This window comes from Sporisorium graminicola, chromosome SGRAM_4 (assembly GCF_005498985.1).
Source record: "Sporisorium graminicola strain CBS 10092 chromosome SGRAM_4, whole genome shotgun sequence".
In the NCBI taxonomy this organism is placed as follows: Eukaryota; Fungi; Basidiomycota; class Ustilaginomycetes; order Ustilaginales; family Ustilaginaceae; genus Sporisorium; species Sporisorium graminicola.
Window position 1 is genome coordinate 143,128 of NC_043734.1, and position 17,755 is coordinate 160,882.

Below are 17,755 nucleotides of genomic sequence, written 5' to 3' on the forward strand. Positions count from 1 at the left end.
CCTACTGTGGGTCGGAGATACCGACGGTGGGACCTCTTGCCGTGGGAGCTGGTTTGAATCTGAGGACAACCGTTGAGCCTAAGCTTGTCGCTGTGGTTGTCAGGATCGATGAAAGGTCTCGCGAGCGTGTGTCGGTATCTCCGTGAATGTATGGGGATGCTGCGATGGAGGATGTGTCGGATGTCGATCGTCAACGAGAGAGATATGAAATGCGTACAGTAATGGTTGCCAAACTGCAACAACACTTGTGCATCCGGAATTGAAGCCAAAAGCCTCAGCGTCGCGTCAAGTTGTACCCTCGACGGTGTGAATCGAGCAAGTGTGAATCGAGCAAGCGTCCATTTGCTGGCTACTCACACGCAGAATTTGTTTCGCTAAACTGCGTGATAAAATTGAGGCACCAAAACGTCGCTTTTTAGTTAACAGAAGAAAGCCATCTGAGCGAAAGCAATGCAGGGTAGCATCTCCTTGACTGGACAAGTCGCTCTCTCCTCTAGAACAAAGTTGTGCTCACACCTTTGAGATAACCAAGGGGCTGGACTGCCATGACGTGGTGCGTGGCTCGAAGCTAATAGGTCTCAAAGCTTGGCCGATCAGAAGCAGCAAGGCGCCTCAAAGGGTTTACGGGCAAAGTCGTCTCAAGATCGAATGCCTTTGCCTGACTCTGGCTGAGTGCATTGCTCGCTTGCGCGGGCGTCAAGAAACCTCAAGGCCTCTTTGATCATCCATCAACCATGTTATGACGGAACAAAGGCGCAAGGTTCTGATGAAGAAGGAAAAGGATATATTGTCCACAGAAGTTCACCGAAATCGTAGACTTGCGATCATACATAGACGCCGACCGCATTGAAGAGAGCAACGACACCAAAGCCCGCCTGCAGGCTTGCGACGACGCCGACGACGATCTCTTTTGTGGTGATGCTCCTCTTTGGAAGTCTGATGAGAATGACGAGCGGCGTAGCATCAGATGCAAAACACCAAAGCTCAAAGCGGTCAGCTTCGGTCATTGACTCTCACAATATTCACCTGCGTGCTTGTGCGAAGGATCGGACTTACGTTGTGAAGTAGAATGCGGCCAAGAAGACGGACGAGAGGAGAACAAATGCGATGTAGGGAAGCAAAGCCGTCGGGATGAGCGGCTTGAAAGATGGCGCGCTTGCGTGCAGCGACTGTTGTAGAGCAACGTTGTTGAGGAGCCCGAGCAGAGTTGCGTGCGATGATTGCGTTGATAAAGAGAGAAGCCAGAGAAGGACGAGAGGAACGCTCGTCAGACATTGCAGCCTTGCATTGCTGAATAGGTGTTCGTGAAACAGTATCACAGCGCCGCTTTCGAGATACATACCGCCAATGGCTTGGATCTTGACACCTCGCTCATAGCTCTTGATGTTCGACTGTGTCTCCGGCTAGCAGCGTGGAGGGGTAGATGGAAGGATGGTCGAGTCAGAAGAAAGGTAGTAAGACACGACGCTTCTTACATTCGAGATTGATGCGCTGAACCTTCTGAGATGGCCTGAGCGGTTGCTTGCAGACGTGGAGTCCGGTTAGTAAGCTGTAGGTAATGCTGACCAGGTTTTTGTTGAAAATGTTACATCTGACGTATTCACAGTTTCGATTTTATTTTGATGTTTGGCTTCGGAAGACTCGGGCTGAAGCATCGAACGCCAATGTCTATCTACCCTTGAGTTGACGGTTTCAACTAGGACTTGGTCTGCGTCGTAGCCCACGCAGCGACGATAAGCGAAGTCGGTCTGGCTTATCAGCTCTCGACTGAACAGTTAGACCTTCGCAGTGCATAACCAGAACCGCTCGGCGAGATACTGCGTTTGCCTCGCTCGCATTCGGAACGATGCCAAGGCAGATGCTTGCCAAGCGCTGGGTGTTCCAAGCAAGCAAGGTGCGAGATGGTCGTTCGATTCGGTTACACCATCCTCAATAGGGGCTGCAACGTCTACTTATCCCCTTGATGGCTTCACGCATCTGGTATGATGATCAATTGCAGCTTCTTGCGTGGACAGGAAGGAGGCTCTCCTGCAATTTCGGGTGACTCCGGCTCCGCAAATACCCGAAACGAGATTCGGCGTAGCGCGCCTGGAAGCAACTAAACCCTGAATCCACACACTACGCCAGGCTAGGCTCGGATTATGACGCTGCGTCGTTTATTCCAACATGCAACCCTCGGACCCACGCTGTTTTCTCATCTGCGTCTCTGCACTGACCCGAGGCTCGAACTCTGAGCGGCATGATCCAAGACAGCGGGAGCGAGGAGGGATCGACGCTCGCGCTTGCCGCCGAGTTACTTCCTCTCTCAGCGAGTGTTGGTGAGGGATCTGCGTGGAGTCAGGCCGCCGCGGTGTCTCCATACAGACTGTTCTATCTGCTGTGAGTCTTGGGGTCCCGCGCCGAGGCACAGGGTCGCCCGCTCTCGCTCCCACACTGTCGCTCTCCCGGTTCGATGTCAGGACGGATCGTGATTGAATGTGTCCGTGATGTTCCGGCGTTCTTGATGCTGCCCGTTCCGAAAGTTCGCTCGCACGCCCCGTCTGCTACAAGATACAAGTGTTGCAAAGACATATATACGACCAGATGAGCGTGTTTGTTCGTTCCACTCGTTTCCACATCATCCCCTTTTCTCTTACCCTTTGGTTTAGCATCTCGACACAGCTTGGTCTGGTCCTTCTGCATTTGCTTCGTCACCACTTCTACCACCACTCTTATCTACCTCTTTGGGACTCGCAATCAGCAACGCCTTCGTCGTCTGGTAAGTTCTCAGATCCACACCATGCTCGTTGTTCGGCCCCAGTTCCGTTGTTTCCGCAGATTCTCGGTCAGAGCACATCAGCTTGGCAGGTAGCGTCGCAAGTGGTCCCAAAACTCAGCCATCGTCATGTTGCGCACTGTTCGCATTGCCAGCACATGCACACGGGAGGGACCAGCGAAGACGAGACGCTTGGTGTTGACAGGCCTGCCATGGCAACCTGCAGCAAAACAACGGTCGTTGGTGGGTGGAGGCGGAAGCGCGAACGGAAAGATCCGTCAAATGTGGGGAAGAAAGTCAGAAGCCGCACTCGCATGTGAGGTGCCTACTTGCTCTCCTTGGACACTGCCCGCTGTGCTGCTACCTGGCTCTCCTTCCTTCCTTGTCCTTTTGCTCTCCTCATGCGTTCATGCTCTACGACATGACCGACCAGATAGCGAACCGCTATCGAAGTCGATGTCGTCGTCGCTGACCATGACGATGGCCGAGGCCAGACATTGTTTGGAGCCGGCAATTGGTTGCTTGCAAATCAGGGAGCGGGCATTGACTGACTGGGCAGCAAAGCCGTGGTGGGTCGCTTGCGGTCGGGGGCGGAAGTGGAAGCAAGTGAATCAGCAGGTTTTCGCGTCAGAAGGGCGGAAAATTGGATTTTAATTTTTCCCGTAAAATCGCAATTTCTGCCATTTCCGATCTGCCCCGCCGCCGCGATTCGAGAGAGAAAGAAAAGCATTTCACAGGCCAATAACGGAACAGCTCTCTCGCCGCTTTGTGGCTGTCCGCTGCTCTGTCCTTTGTGCCTTGTGCCTCATGCCTCGTGCTCTCTGCCGCTCTGTCCTTCTTGTTGCTTGCTCGACGTCCAGCCTTGTCCTTGCCTGTCCTAACTACGCCTTGAGTCGATGATGTGCTCGTCTTCGTCATCGTCGCGAAGGCTGGCTAGGCACAACCAAGCAAACATTGCACAGCGAGATGGCAGGCTGGCCAGGATCGAACAGACAAGTTCGAGAGTGATTCTAGGACCGGACGAAGCCCGCTTGCTTCACTTGAGGCTCGGGGATCGCCCGTTTGCCGTCTTGCCGGTTATTTGACAGACACTGCTGTAGCGCCTTGTGCTTTTCTCTTGATCTGGACTAGCAATTGGTCGTCGTTGTCATCGTCATCGGCTTGGCCCCTTTCACACACACACCCTCTTCCGCTGCTGCTTGCTCTCCTTCTGTTCGTCTGCTTCACTGCATCATGGTCGCTGTCGTCTCCACCGCCGATGCTTGGTGCTACTTGCAGTATGGACGGGTCGCTACGAAAGGAGGCGTGGGTGTGACGAGCCAATGAGTGGGCTTGCATTTGTGCAACACTGCGTCGAATCAAGGCTGCTTCTGCTGCTGCTGCGTCTGCTGTCACGGGTTCATGGCTTCAGATTCTACTTTTTTGCTCAGGTTCTGGAACTCGACCCACAGCCAGCTCCGCTCGAGCGTCACCTGCTGTCTGTGGTGGCTGGCTTGCTCTCTCTGTCTCCTCTACATTTCATGTGACCATCGCAGAGACTGACCTGTTGCCGCTCTTTCTTTTTGCCTTATTCCTTGCCCCGCTTTTTCCCTTTTTGTCTCTTACTGGCGCACCTTTCCACTCTCCGCCTCCACCCTTGCCTCTCTCTCAATTCTCGTGCTTCTCCTCGCGGGCCTTTCCGTGTGTTGCCGATTCGTTTCACTGCTCGTCGTCAATTCGCCCCTTCGACATACACTCTCTCCCTGGCTCCTTCTTTCCTTCTCTTCTTTCACCATCGTCTTTCCCTCATTGTGAATCGGACTTTCCTCCTTTTCTCATCCGCTGGAACCATCGTCGCTGATCGCTGCTGCTTACTCTACGACAGCAAGCTTCGCACTCTAGACACTTTTCTACGTCAACGCACCCTCGTCACTCTATCTCAAAATGACTTCGCCAGGAAACCACCACGATGATTTGCTCACCAACAACCCGCACTACACCCTCTTGGGTTCGGACCTCAAGCTCTTCTCCGATGCCGGTTTCGACATGGACAGGGTCCACCTCAAGCGCAACGCTTCGGTCGCCCAGCTCTACGAGGACGCCATCAAGAAGGAGGGCGCTGTCATCTCGTCAGCCGGTGCCTTGATCAACTACTCTGGTAAGAAGACCGGTCGTTCGCCCAAGGACAAGCGTATCGTCTTTGAGGAGACCTCCAAGGACCACGTCTGGTGGGGCCCCGTCAACATCAAGATGGACGAGCACACGTTCGAGATCAACCGTGAGCGTGCCATCGACTACCTCAACACGCGTGACGACATCTACGTCTTTGACGGCTTCGCAGGCTGGGACCCCAAGTACCGCATCAAGGTGCGAATCATCTGCAGCCGTGCCTACCACGCGCTCTTCATGCACAACATGCTTATCCGCCCCACCGCCGAGGAGCTCGAGCACTTTGGCGAGCCCGACTTTATCATCTACAACGCCGGTCAGTTCCCTGCCAACCGTTTCACCGCCGGTATGACTTCCTCCACCTCGGTCGAGGTCAACTTCAAGCGTCACGAGATGGTTATTCTGGGTACCGAGTACGCCGGTGAGATGAAGAAGGGTATCTTCTCGGTCATGCACTACCTCATGCCCGTCAAGTTCAACCAGCTCTCGCTGCACTCGTCGGCCAACGAGGGTCCCGACGGCGACGTGTCGCTCTTCTTCGGTCTTTCGGGTACCGGTAAGACGACGCTCTCGGCCGACCCCAAGCGTGCGCTCATCGGTGACGACGAGCACGTGTGGTCGGACGAGGGCGTGTTCAACATCGAGGGTGGTTGCTACGCCAAGTGCATCGGTCTCTCGGCCGCCAAGGAGCCCGAAATTTACAACGCCATCCGCTTTGGTGCTGTGCTCGAAAACGTGGTCTACGACAAGAACACGCGTGAGGTCGACTACGACGACGTTGTCATCACCGAGAACACTCGCTGCTCGTACCCCATCGAGTTTATCCCCAACGCCAAGATCCCCTGCATGGCCAACTCGCCACCCAAGAACATCATCTTCCTCACTTGTGATGCTTACGGTGTCCTGCCGCCCGTTTCCAAGCTCAACGCCGACCAGGCTCAGTACCACTTTATCTCTGGTTACACCTCCAAGACGCCCGGTACCGAGGATGGTATCCAGGAGCCCTCGCCCACGTTCTCGACGTGCTACGGCCAGCCCTTCATCGTTCTCCACCCTCGTGTGTACGCCAAGATGCTTGCCGAGCGCATGGAGAAGCACAAGGCCGACGTGTGGCTCGTCAACACCGGTTGGGCCGGTGGCAAGTTCGGCGTCGGCCAGCGATGCCCGCTCAAGTACACGCGCAAGATCATCGACGCCATCCACGACGGCTCGCTCGCCAAGGGCCAGTTCCAGAACTTTGGCGTGTTCAACCTGCAGATCCCCACCGCCATCGAGGGTGTGCCCGAGACGCTGCTCAACCCCGCCACCTCGTGGCCAGACAAGGGCGCCTTCAAGACGGAGCTCAACAAGCTCGCCGACATGTTCAGCACCAACTTTGAAAAGTACGTCAACGACGTTTCCGCCGAGGTCGCCGCTGCCGGTCCCAAGCTTTAAGGGGGGTTTCATTCGCATTTGTTTCCACTGATTGTAATCACAGACATCATGATCGACACCGTTTGAGTGTGTGCTTGTGGTTAAGAATTGTGCAAGTCTACAATGCGGCCGGAAAGACGAAAATCGAGTAAGGAGGCCAAGGGAAAGGTGGAGACGGCGTGTGGTTCTCTCGTTCCACGCGTTTCAGCCGAGATTGCATCGGTGAAATGGGGCCACAGTCGGATATTCCGGGCATTGGGGTTGTCCCCGCAATTCTGTTTCGGTTGGCCCGTGGTGTTCCACTTCGCCCGAGCCCGCGTGTCACTTTGTGCTGTTCTTCCCCCCCACCCTCTCCCCCTTCCTCCTCCTCCTCTCACTAGCTTCGTATCGCAAAGCAAATCAAGCATGGACAACGACGGCAGCAGCGGAAGCATTCAAGGCAAGCTCGTCTGGTCGCCCACCGACGTCGCGGCCACCTCGATGGATGCCTTCCGACGCACCGTCAATCAACGCTTCTCGCTCAACCTCGAGACGTACGATCAACTCTGGCGATGGTCTTGCGACAATCTCAATGACTTTTGGACCACCGTTTGGGACGAGACGGGAGTCATCTCCTCTGTCAAAGCTTCGCGCGCTATTGCGGACGATGCACCCGTCTACCCGCCGCCCCGCTGGTTCGAGGGCGCACGTCTCAACTTCGCTGAGAACCTGCTGCGCCACGGCACGCCGTCATCCTGTGGAGCAGCGGGCGAGAGGACGGCGGTGATCCAGTCAACCGAGGTGGATACCACGACCGGAGAGCTGGACGAGTCTTCGGTTAGCTACAGAGAGCTGTACAGGTTGACGGCGCAAGCGGCTGCGGCGATGCGGAAGCGCGGAATCACGGTCAACGACACGGTTGCGAGCTACTCTGCGAACAACGTTGAGAATCTGGTGGCTTTCTTGGCGGCTTCCTCAATCGGGGCAGTGTGGACGAGCGCTGCTGCCGATTTCGGGCCCGAGGGAGTCTTGGAGCGGTTGAGGACGGTAAGGCCCAAGATCTTGCTCAGCGTCAATGCGGTCAGGTACAACGGCAAGGTGCACGATCACCTGAATAAGCTGCAGAGCGTAGTCGATGGTCTCGAGGCCGACAGGAAGCACGACGAACAGACACTGGAGGGTGTCATCGTCATTCCATATGTCAAATCGCATCCTGTACCCGAGGGTCTCAAGGCTTCCGCCGGGGAGGCGAACGGAAGTGGCGCAACTCGCTGGACAAGCTGGGATCATTTCCTGGAAGAAGGCCGAGAAGCGGCAGACAAACCGATCGACTTCGAACAGCTCGACTTCAACCACCCTCTCTGGATCCTCTTCTCGTCCGGCACCACGGGTAAGCCCAAAGCCATCACCCACCGTGCAGGCGGCATGCTTCTGCAGCTGTCGAAAGAACACTTCATCCACGGAGGCCTCACCCCTCAAGACGTTTTCTTTCAACACACCACCACCGGCTGGATGATGTGGAACTTCCTCATCGCCGGCCTCGTCACGGGCTGCCCCATCGTGCTCTACGACGGCAGCCCGCTGAAACCCGCCTCTGTGCTGTGGGATTTGGCGGAGAAGCACGGCGTGACGACGTTCGGCACCTCGGCGGCGTACCTCGGAGCGCTCGAGAAGAGCGGGTACGATGTGAAGAGCAACCACCCGAAGCTGAGGGTACGACAGGTGCTCAGCACGGGCTCGCCACTCCGCGCCGAGCTGTATCCGTTCATCCACGCCAAAATCGGTGCGGACATCTTGATCGGGTCCATCACCGGTGGCACGGATCTGTGCTCGCTGTTCGCCGGGCACAACACTGCCCTTCCTGTCCGAGCGGGTGAGATCCAGGCGCGAAACCTCGGCATGGACATCGCCGTGTACGACTCGGACAGCTGCACCGAAGTGACCACCCCGAACACGGTGGGCGACCTGGTGTGCAAGAAGCCGTTCCCCGCACAGCCGCTCGGGTTCTGGCACCAACCCGAGTCGAAATACTTCGACTCGTACTATGCGCAGCTCCCCGGCGCCTGGTACCACGGCGACTTTGTCCAAATCAGCCCACACGGCGGCGTGGTGATGCTCGGCCGCTCTGACGGGATCCTCAACCCGGGTGGGATCCGCTTCGGCTCGAGCGAGATCTACGAGCTACTCGAAAGCCCCGAAAACCCGCTGCAGACATGCCTCCTCGACTCGCTCGTCGTCGCCCTCAAGACGCCCGCCGGCGACGACGAAGTCGTGTGTCTCTTTATCGTCCTCAACCCCAACATCAGGGTGGACATCGACGCGGTCAAGAAGACTCTGACGTCGCTGGTGAGGACCAAGCGAAGCGCTAGGCACGTGCCCAAGTTCATCGAGGTGGTCTCAGACATCCCAAAGACACTCAACGGCAAGAAGGTCGAGGTGCCCGTCAAGAAGATCATCAATGGCGCCAGTCTGGACGCGATCAACAAGGCGACGCTGCTCAATCCCGAGTCGCTGCAGCAATTCGTCACCCTCGGCGAGCGCCTGCGAGGCCAACTTCAAAACTAGACGCCACACAATCCCCTTCCATAGAAACCCCAAAACAATGCGTTGCAATGAAAGTATATACAGCACCTGTAGACCTAGCGCTTCGCTTCGATCAACGATGGCGACAGTAATTATCGGAGAAGAGCGAATCAGCCAGGTCGTCCGGCACGAACCACACGGTCAGCGCCACAATGAGATAGACCATGATCAGCACGAACCCCTCCAAGTAGTTGGACCTGTTGTCGGCAATCGCAAAGTTGACGATGAGCACGGTCAAGAAGAGCAAGATCGTGGCAAACGGATCGAAGAGCAGCGTCAACGGCTTATCGCCCATCCAGGCGATCAGCACGAGCAGTGGAATGACGAACAGCGCAATCTGGATCGACGAGCCGATGGCAATGCTGCTCGCCATCTGGATCTTGTTCTTCCACGCAAAGATCACTGCCGCCAAGTGCTCCGTTGCGTTACTCGCAATCGGCAGCAAGACCAAACCAATCCACGTCCTTGTGATGGCACCCGTCGAAGCGACGCCGTTGATCGCTTCAACGAGCCAGTTGGACGTGACCGCAATCAGGATCGTGACGCCGACCAAAGTGATAATCACCGAAGTCATGTTCATCTGCGGCTGCTCCTCTTCGCCGTCGTTGTCATCTTCAAAGAACTCCTTGTGCGACGACAAGCTGAAGTACAAGAACCCGATGTAAATGAGCAGCAGCAACACTGCAACGCCACGGCTGAACTTGAGAATGTCGCCGCGCTCCGTGTCGTCTGCAATATCCCCCAGAACAGCATGGAACGCCGATGGGATCACGAGCGAGATCACCGCCATCATGAGGAGCGACGTGTTGAGCTGCGTCGGTGCTTCGAGGAAAACCTGCTCCTTGACGCGCAGACCTCCAACGAAGAAACACGTGCCTAGCACGAGCAGCAGATTCGACAGAATCGACCCGAGCAACGACGTTTGCGTGACGATGAGCTCGCAATGGAATAGCGATACAATCGCCACGATCAACTCGACCGCGTTGCCCAACGAAGCATTAATCAGACCACCGATCGTCTCACCCACACGCAGGGACATCTCTTCGGTCGCCTGCGAGAGGATGGTGGCGAGTGGCATGATGGCAAGGAACGAAGTGACGAACACCGCGATGCAGTTCTTGATGACGCTCTGGTCGAGGGCAAAGCGCAACACCCAAGAAACGGGGATCATCACCAATAGAACGTTGAGGAACGAGCCGAAGAGGATATTTTTCAGCGACACGAGCGTTCCGGGTGGCTTTGCCAGCCGATGCTCTGGCGTGAATAACTCGGTGAAAGAACGTCGCAGCGTTGCTCTCGACTCCATGGTAGCTCTTCGTGGTGGCCCAGCAAACGGACCGCCCAGACCTTCGCGAATCGACGACTGGTCGCGATCCAGCCCGCGCTTTCGAGTGGCAGCAGACGAAGCAGGCTCGGGCGAGAGGGTACGAGACATTGCAGAGGAACCTTCGTTGGATGATGAGGCTTGTCCCTTTTCGAGCATGTCCGGCTCCGAGTCGGCGATGGTGGCGCGCTTGGGGCGCTGTGTGACCTGACTGCTGCTTGCATTGGACGCTCTTGGGGTCGCCATGGTCAGTGCTGGTTTGGCGGATGAGTAAGGGTTGTCCGAGCTCGGTGTCGTCGACGGCTGATCCGTTGTGGGATTGTTGGTGACTGCGGCAGTTGCCGGCGCCGAGTCGACCGCCTCGTTGGTCGGTGTTGACGAGGACATCCTCTCTTGTCTCGAGTCGATAGAATTCCGATCCGCTTGAGTTTGGGTTCGCCGCGAACGAGAATGTATGCTGACAAAGCACGAACTTTAAAGTGCAAAGTGGATACTGGTGTCAACAAAACTGGTGACAAGCGACGAGGAAGGACGTTTGAAACGGCGGAGGGCGGTTGACAAGAAGCAAGTGGTGGTGGTGGCAAGCGTCACAAGGAACGTGCCAAGATCTTGAGACACACGACAAGTTTGTGTGAACTCAAACAACAACTCCACCACAGCGCACTTCTGAGCGCGGAGACAAGAGAAGACAAAGCGAGCATGTGTCACTTGTCACTGAAGCAGTGCACTCTGCAACCATGCGTGGTCAATCAATCAATCAAGCCGCACAGCTCTGTGTGTGTGTGTGTGTGTGCGTGCTTTTTTGGCCTCGTCATTTCGTCGGTCACTTGCCACACGCTGTGTCTCATGCCTGTCCCTCCTTCTTTCCTGCACAGCCAGACAAAGGGTTAAAAAAAGAAAAACAACAAATGGGCTGCAGCGGCTGCAGCCTGAACAACAAAATAACACAACCGCGCGAAGCACCACACCGCATCGCCACATCCCACTTTGCCTGCAGGCTCTCCTAGGTCGCGGGCGGCGGGCGGGCGGCCCGTTCTGATACCGGCCAGAGCCTTCCGATATTTAGGTCAGGGCGGCGCTCCACAGCTCAATCGAGTAATCCATGTGGGCCGATTCAAGATAAAAGTTTTCAAGATCATCATCACTGAATGTTCCTCGATCATGAGTGGTGAGGACACAAAGAACCAAAAGGAAAAAGTGGGGTGATGTGCCAAGCAACAAGTAGTTGTCAGCTGGGCTTCTGGCTCTGTGCGTGAAGTCGCTGAGCTTGTGTAGAGCCGACGTGAAAAGGCATGTCGAGACAAGACGAAGAAAAGTCACGACAAGAATGACGTTGACAACCGACGGAAACGGCGGTGCGGCTGGACGGACAGCGTCAAAATGCCACCGCCGGATTCGCTGGCAGTGCGCACATGAGAACAGGGTTGGTTTTCGAAAGAATGTTAGCTGTTCACGGTCTCGACATCGCGAAGATATTCGAGATGAGCTCAGCCTCGCTCAAGCCACGACGGCCAAAGCGTGTCGACTCGTCAGGCTAGTTGGACTGCCACTTCCAAAAATTAGTGTTGGTTGTGTGTGTGACTTTCAGGCTTGGAATCACGCTGCAGGGTCCTCTGAGGCTGAGCTGTTGCACGCATTCGTTCGCTGGTCTCCCACAGTTCCTCCTTCGCCACCGTCGACAGCATATAGCACATCGCACCAGCTCGAACAACAGCATACAACGGGCACAAGTCGGAGACTGCAGCATCAGCAGGGGCGACCCTCATCTGCAAAGCGGTCAGCAACCAGGCACCAATTCACCCGTCATGCCATCCACCGCCGCGAGTGAGCTCGCCCGCAAGGCGCTCATGAATGATGCTCGTCAAGAGGAAGCCATCACCGTCAATCAGCGTGCCCTCATCGACAAGATCCTCGCCAGATACGCCGCCGAATTCACCGTCTTTCGAGAACTTCTTCAAAACGCAGATGATGCCGGCGCCACCCATTGCGAGCTTCGCTTCGAGTCACAGCGTGCCCATTCGGCAGCATCGACCAGTGAAGCCGGCTCTCACATCGCGTCCCCGTCGAACCTCTTGCCCGACTTCAAGGCTACGCTCAGCAACTGGGTCTTTCGCAACGATGGCAAGCCCTTTGGCAACGACGATTGGTCCCGTCTTCGCAGAATTGCTGAGGGCAACCCTGATCCCGATCGCATAGGCGCTTTTGGTGTTGGCTTCTACTCTCTCTTCAGCATCTGCGAGGAACCTATCGCCTCTTCTGGCGACGAGCTCATGGGCTTCTTCTGGAAGGGGGATGCTCTCTTCACAAAGCGCGCCACCAACCAGGACCGCCAAAACTCTCCCTCCGGAAACCCCTGGACCACCTTCTTTATGGCCTTGCGTGAACCATCACCCTTCCCTGATTCTCCCATGGCCCTCGCCAAGTTCCTCGCCACCTCGCTCACATTCACCACCAAGATCCGCTCCATAGGCCTCTACTGGGATGATCACCTCCTCTGCAAGCTAGACAAGAAGCTCGCACTGCCCAAGTCTATGCCCATGCCAGGCCATCTCAACGCCAACAGTCCTGGTCGCATCATGCGTGTCCGTGATCTCGAGTCCACTGCTGTGCAGATCGACGTGCAGGCGCTACAACTCGTCATAGATGCAGCCGAAAAGGACAGACCCAGTCTCAAGCAGTCTCTTGCGTCCGCTCTAGGTAAAACCGCTGGCGGTGGTCTCACATCCATGCTGCAGAGCGCCTTCGGATTTGGATCGTCATCTGCAAAGGAAAAGGAGCGCGAACGCGAGCGCGAATTGCAGAAGCGCAGAGAAGCCGAAGCTGCTCAAGAGCAAGAGCGACGCAGACTTGACGCCACTGCCGCTGCGCTCACCTCGGTCTCGGCCTCGATTCATCTGCGCATCGCCACCGCCCACGTCAGCGTGTCGGTGGACAAGGCCTTCGAGAGAGAGATTGAGCGAAGCACCAAGAAACCCCCACCCAAAGTCACCGCTTTTCACCTCATCTTTACCGGCAAAGAAGAGTACGATGCCAGCTTCCCGGACGGAACCGAGGACGCCGATGCCTCTGTCTCCATCACTTCCTCGGCTGCTGCGCTCGACAATGGCGTTCGTCAGATCTTTTCCGGCCTCATGCCTCGCCTCGAAGATCAAGGTCATGCCTTTATCGGCTTCCGCACCCATCAGACCACAGGCTTCAGCGGTCATATTGCCGCTCGCTTCATCCCCACCGTCGAACGAGAGTCGCTCGATTTCGTCGACCGCTACTGCGCTCAGTGGAACTCGGAGCTGCTCTCCATGGGAGGCTACGTTGCGCGCGCTGTCTACGAGAATGAGCTGACCGATATTGGGCGTTTGTGGACCAACTCCTTTGCCGACAAGCGTCCAGCAAAGGACGACGACCCCCTCGCCAAGGCTCTCAAAGACCGTGCGCTCCACCTCATGCGCTTCTTCACTTTTCGGGTCTCGTCGCCGTCGTCGCGCGTATCTTCGCTCTTCCTCACGTCCTTCTTCGGATCAGCACGCCAGAACACCATCTCGCTCATGTCGACGCGTGGCGTCAAGCATTCAGCCGCCGTTCGTGTCCCCAACGCGCTCCTCTCGGACTTTGTCAAAGATCTGGCCGTCGTCCCTCCGGATCACGTCGAAGAGGCTCCCGACTTTGTGCGCGAAGTCCGCTCGCGCAATCTCGTCCAGGACATCACCATGGACGATGTCTTCCAGGAGTTGTCTTCGCGCGCGTTGACGCCGGTCGAGATGATCGCTTGTCTCAAATGGTGGGTCAGCGTCGCGGCGCACCCTTCCTACGACATCAGTCTGCGCTCCAAGCTCCTTAACAACGCCATGCTCACCATTGCTGATCCGAAGGATGCAGCTGTTCCTGAAAAGATCCAGCCCCTGAGCGTGGTGCGCTTCTATCTCAACACCTCTCGCCTTCCCACCGACATGCCTCTCCCCGATACCTGCTTGTCGTACGAGGTGACCAAATCGTTCACCACGAACGAGCTGTCTCGCGTCTTTGGCTGGTCCGAGCTGACCGTCCCTGCTTGGCTCAAGAATCTCGTCCAAATTAGCATACAAGCACAACGCTCGGGTTCGAAGACGATGGCCGAGACCAACTTGCAGACTTCGCCTGCTTTTGCCGAAAAGGTTCTTCTCACCCTATCCCGTGCGTGGTTCTCGCTGCCCTCAGCCCAGCACGACGAGATTCAGCAGCTCCTAGCCGCAGTCACTTGCATCCCCACCCGTCTAGAGATGCAGAAGCCAACCGATGCCTACTTCGCCAACGTCTCGCTCTTCACGGACCTGCCCATCGTCGACCTTCCTACAGCACAGGTCAAGGGCAATTTAGAGAAGGTGTTGATCGCTCTTGGTGTGCGTCGCCACGTCGAGTTGCAGATGGTTTTCAACCGTCTCGTCGCCGGTGGTGGCTGGTCGCACGTCGATCTCGTTTCCTATCTCGCTTCCAACAAAGAAACGCTCTCAGATCTAGAAAAGGAGAGGCTCAAGAAGACGGCCATCTTCCCAAAGCACGGAGAGGTCGGTCCGCTCAAGGAAGACGGCACGCCGAGGATCATTCGACATCGGGCAAGCGACCTTTACGAGCCCACGGAAGCACTCAAAGCGCTTCAGTTGCCTGTACTTGACTGGGCTGAAAAGCAGTGGAAGCCGTCCTCGGAAGAGGCGCGCTTCGTCTTTGACTTGGGATTGCGCCGCTATCCGCCCATGGAAACAGTGCTAGAGCTCGCTTCGACCTCCGCCGATGCTGCGCTGCGATCGAAAGCACTTGCCTTCTTCTTCGACAAATTCCACGCCCACTACGTCAACCAGTACACCATCTTCCGTGCCGAAAAGTACGCGTTCGTCCCGGCGAGATTGCCTGGCGACAACAAGATGGTACTGCGCAAACCTACCGAGGTGTTCACCAACGCAGAAGCTGCGGTGATGGGCTTCCCGGTAGCTGGACCCGAGATCAACTTGGCCGACCTCCCTAAGCTGGGTCTGCGCTCCAACCCGACTGCAACGCAGCTCATTGGAAGACTTGTTAATGCTCCGACCAAAGACGAAGCGCAGGCTCGCAAGATCTTCGAATACCTAGCTACCGTGCCGGAATTCAGCCTCAACGATTTTGCTCAGCTGCGAGGGGCCGAATTCATTCCTGTGCGTCGCAACAAGCGCAGCGCGGCAGGAGACGTATCCAAAGACCTCACCGAGGTCGTCTTGGTCGCGCCGATGAACTGCTACTTTGGCGGATCAGCCTCAGATGTTCAGTTCAGAGACGTCTTCTCCTATTGCGACTATGGCTCAGTGGCGGGAGCCTTCCTCAAGAACTGTGGTGTTCGAAGCGAACCCAGCATCGAAGAGGTGGCTGAACGCTTGGTCGCCGAGCCGCAGCGCTTCTACCAGCTGGCGGGTAGTGCTGATTCCTATCTCAGCATCCTTCGTCAGATCGCGACGAACTGGAGCCGCATCCGCAGCCCTCTGCGTAACCAGATGGCACGCTCCGCTTTCCTGCTTGGATCGAAGCGCATCGATGAAAGCAGTGCCAGACGTGCTGGTCAGAAGACGGAACATTTGCTCGACAAAGACGACGACGAGCAAGACGAAGAGGCAGACGACACGGGCACGCTGGTGTATGCGCTCAAGAAGCCCTCGGATGTTGTCATTGTCGATGATGCCAATTCGCATATGCTTTTCGCCTCTTCGCTCTACTATGCTCCGCACGAGGATCTATTGCAGGAAGGATTGTACGGCAAGCTGGGCTCGCCGAGATTGAGCGCGCTCGTCGAGGAACGCTACTCGATCGAAGGCCGCGTCGTGCGGGATACGCAACGTGCTCGCGAGATCAAGGCGCTCGTTCTCGAACGCACGCCTCTGTTCCTGTTCGAGAAGCGACAGTCGTCTCGCTCCGAGATCAGGAAGGACGCAGAGTGGCTCAAGGCGGCACTCGAGGTGGAGGAGATCGACGGAGCGGGTCTTCGCCTCGTCCGCACGCTGAACTATGACCGGGTGCATGAGCAGAACGTGCAGAAATGCACAGCTACGGCATCGATGCGCGGCTCTAAGCTCATCCTGCACCTGTCCTCGTCGATGGAGGTGGACTTTTTTGAAGTTGCCACGTCGCTGAGCAAGTATCTGCTCACCAAGCAAAGGTTGCAGGAGGTGCTCCTGTACATGACGCTGCTGTCGACCTCGCTGCGCAATCTCAAGCGTCGCGGCTTCCACGTCGACAAGATCCTCTCGCAGCGCAAAGCCGAGCGAGAGGCTACGGAGGCCAGGTTACGCGAAGAGCGGCTCAAGGCGGAAGAACGAGCCGCCGAGGACAAGGCGACAGCCGCCAAACTGGCCGAATGGAGGAAGCAGGTGTTGAGCGTCTTCCCGGACGCGGATCCTCACTACGTCGACCAAGCTCTTCGCAGCCACAGCGATGCACATGTTGAGCGCACGACCAACGACATGCTCAGCAGCAACTACCCACGAAGAAGTAAAGAGGCGTCGTCGTCCGCCGTGTCACAGTACACCGACGATTCCTCCTCCACCTTGGATTCTGGCGCAAGTGGTCTCAACAGCAACAATGCTGGCACCGGGTTCTTTTCTGGCTTCCGCAACAAATTCCTGCAAGCTGGTGCAAAGCAGCGCAGCTCGCTCGCCGACGGGACGAGCTCGATTGAGCTGCCAGGGTCGGGATGGCCAGCCGAGGCATCGAAATACGGCCAAGGTGCAATTGCAGCAGCAGGTCGATCAGAAGAGGACCGATCATTGGGCGGGCTCGCTACGTCTTCAACGGGTATGACGCCAGCAGCGACGGCTCCAACGAGCGAGGTGACGCCGCTGTCTTCGATCCACAACAATGTGCTCAAGGCGATCCGCGCTTCGCGTCCCGACGCATCGTCGACAATCAAGAGCGAAGCGCGGCAAACGCAGATCAAGGAAGCGGCCAACTCGTACTGCGATCAAGGTGTCGAGACGGATCTGAAGCTGGCAGGAGAAGTGGCGGGGATGAAGGTGTTTTTGCATCCGTCGTTGGATGCGGCATCGATGCTGCAGGCGAACGCGGCAGCGCTGGAGCGCTTGATCAACCGGATCTACAAGCCGGTGGGGAGCATCTTCGGGCTGGACCCTCGTAGCATGTATGTGTTTTGCGATACGGCAGGGCCTGCGATTGCTTTCAACCGAGCAGGTGCGATCTATCTCAATTTCCGGTTCTATCTGGCCTGGCACGACGAGCTGGTCAAGCAGGGCAAGTTGGCGGATCCGCTCGTGTCAACGTACTTTAGCGTTGCACACGAGATTGCGCACAACGTGGTGGCAGCGCACAACGCAGAGCACGAATGGTACTTTAGCGCGATTGCGGAGAAGTACGTCGTTTCGCTGGTCGAGTATATCGCCAGAGCGGAAGGGGATGGTAGAGGTGCGGTGCGGTCGTAGATTGCTGTGGACGGGAAGTGGGACGGAGCAGGTAGAAGGAACGTCAACGCAATACTAGCCGATGTGCAACTTCTGAAAAGCACTGTCATCTGAGGGATGGCGAGACTGTCGATTTGGTGAGGCTAC

At 56.6% G+C, this 17,755-nt stretch overlaps 5 protein-coding genes across 5 annotated transcripts; 3 read left to right on the forward strand and 2 right to left on the reverse strand.

Moving 5' to 3' along the window:
• Window positions 1-824: 824 nt before the first annotated feature.
• On the reverse strand, window positions 825-1,375 carry EX895_004526 (uncharacterized protein; the record flags this gene model as incomplete). Its single annotated transcript, XM_029885120.1, has 3 exons — window positions 825-936; window positions 1,057-1,169; window positions 1,343-1,375. 3 exons carry the CDS (start codon window positions 1,373-1,375, stop codon window positions 825-827), a joined length of 258 nt encoding a protein of 85 aa, XP_029738362.1.
• Window positions 1,376-4,678: 3,303 nt separating this feature from the next.
• On the forward strand, window positions 4,679-6,337 carry EX895_004527 (uncharacterized protein; the record flags this gene model as incomplete). Its single annotated transcript, XM_029885121.1, has 1 exon — window positions 4,679-6,337. The coding sequence occupies one exon, from the start codon at window positions 4,679-4,681 to the stop codon at window positions 6,335-6,337; it is 1,659 nt and encodes a 552-aa protein (XP_029738363.1).
• A 384-nt stretch (window positions 6,338-6,721) lies between these two features.
• EX895_004528 (uncharacterized protein) lies at window positions 6,722-8,860 on the forward strand (the record flags this gene model as incomplete). The annotated part of the gene is made up of 1 exon (XM_029885122.1): window positions 6,722-8,860. The coding sequence occupies one exon, from the start codon at window positions 6,722-6,724 to the stop codon at window positions 8,858-8,860; it is 2,139 nt and encodes a 712-aa protein (XP_029738364.1).
• A 91-nt stretch (window positions 8,861-8,951) lies between these two features.
• Window positions 8,952-10,589, reverse strand: EX895_004529 (uncharacterized protein; the record flags this gene model as incomplete). Its single annotated transcript, XM_029885123.1, has 1 exon — window positions 8,952-10,589. The coding sequence occupies one exon, from the start codon at window positions 10,587-10,589 to the stop codon at window positions 8,952-8,954; it is 1,638 nt and encodes a 545-aa protein (XP_029738365.1).
• Window positions 10,590-12,007: 1,418 nt separating this feature from the next.
• EX895_004530 (uncharacterized protein) lies at window positions 12,008-17,629 on the forward strand (the record flags this gene model as incomplete). The annotated part of the gene is made up of 1 exon (XM_029885124.1): window positions 12,008-17,629. One exon carries the CDS (start codon window positions 12,008-12,010, stop codon window positions 17,627-17,629), a length of 5,622 nt encoding a protein of 1,873 aa, XP_029738366.1.
• Between the last annotated feature and the right edge of the window lie 126 nt (window positions 17,630-17,755).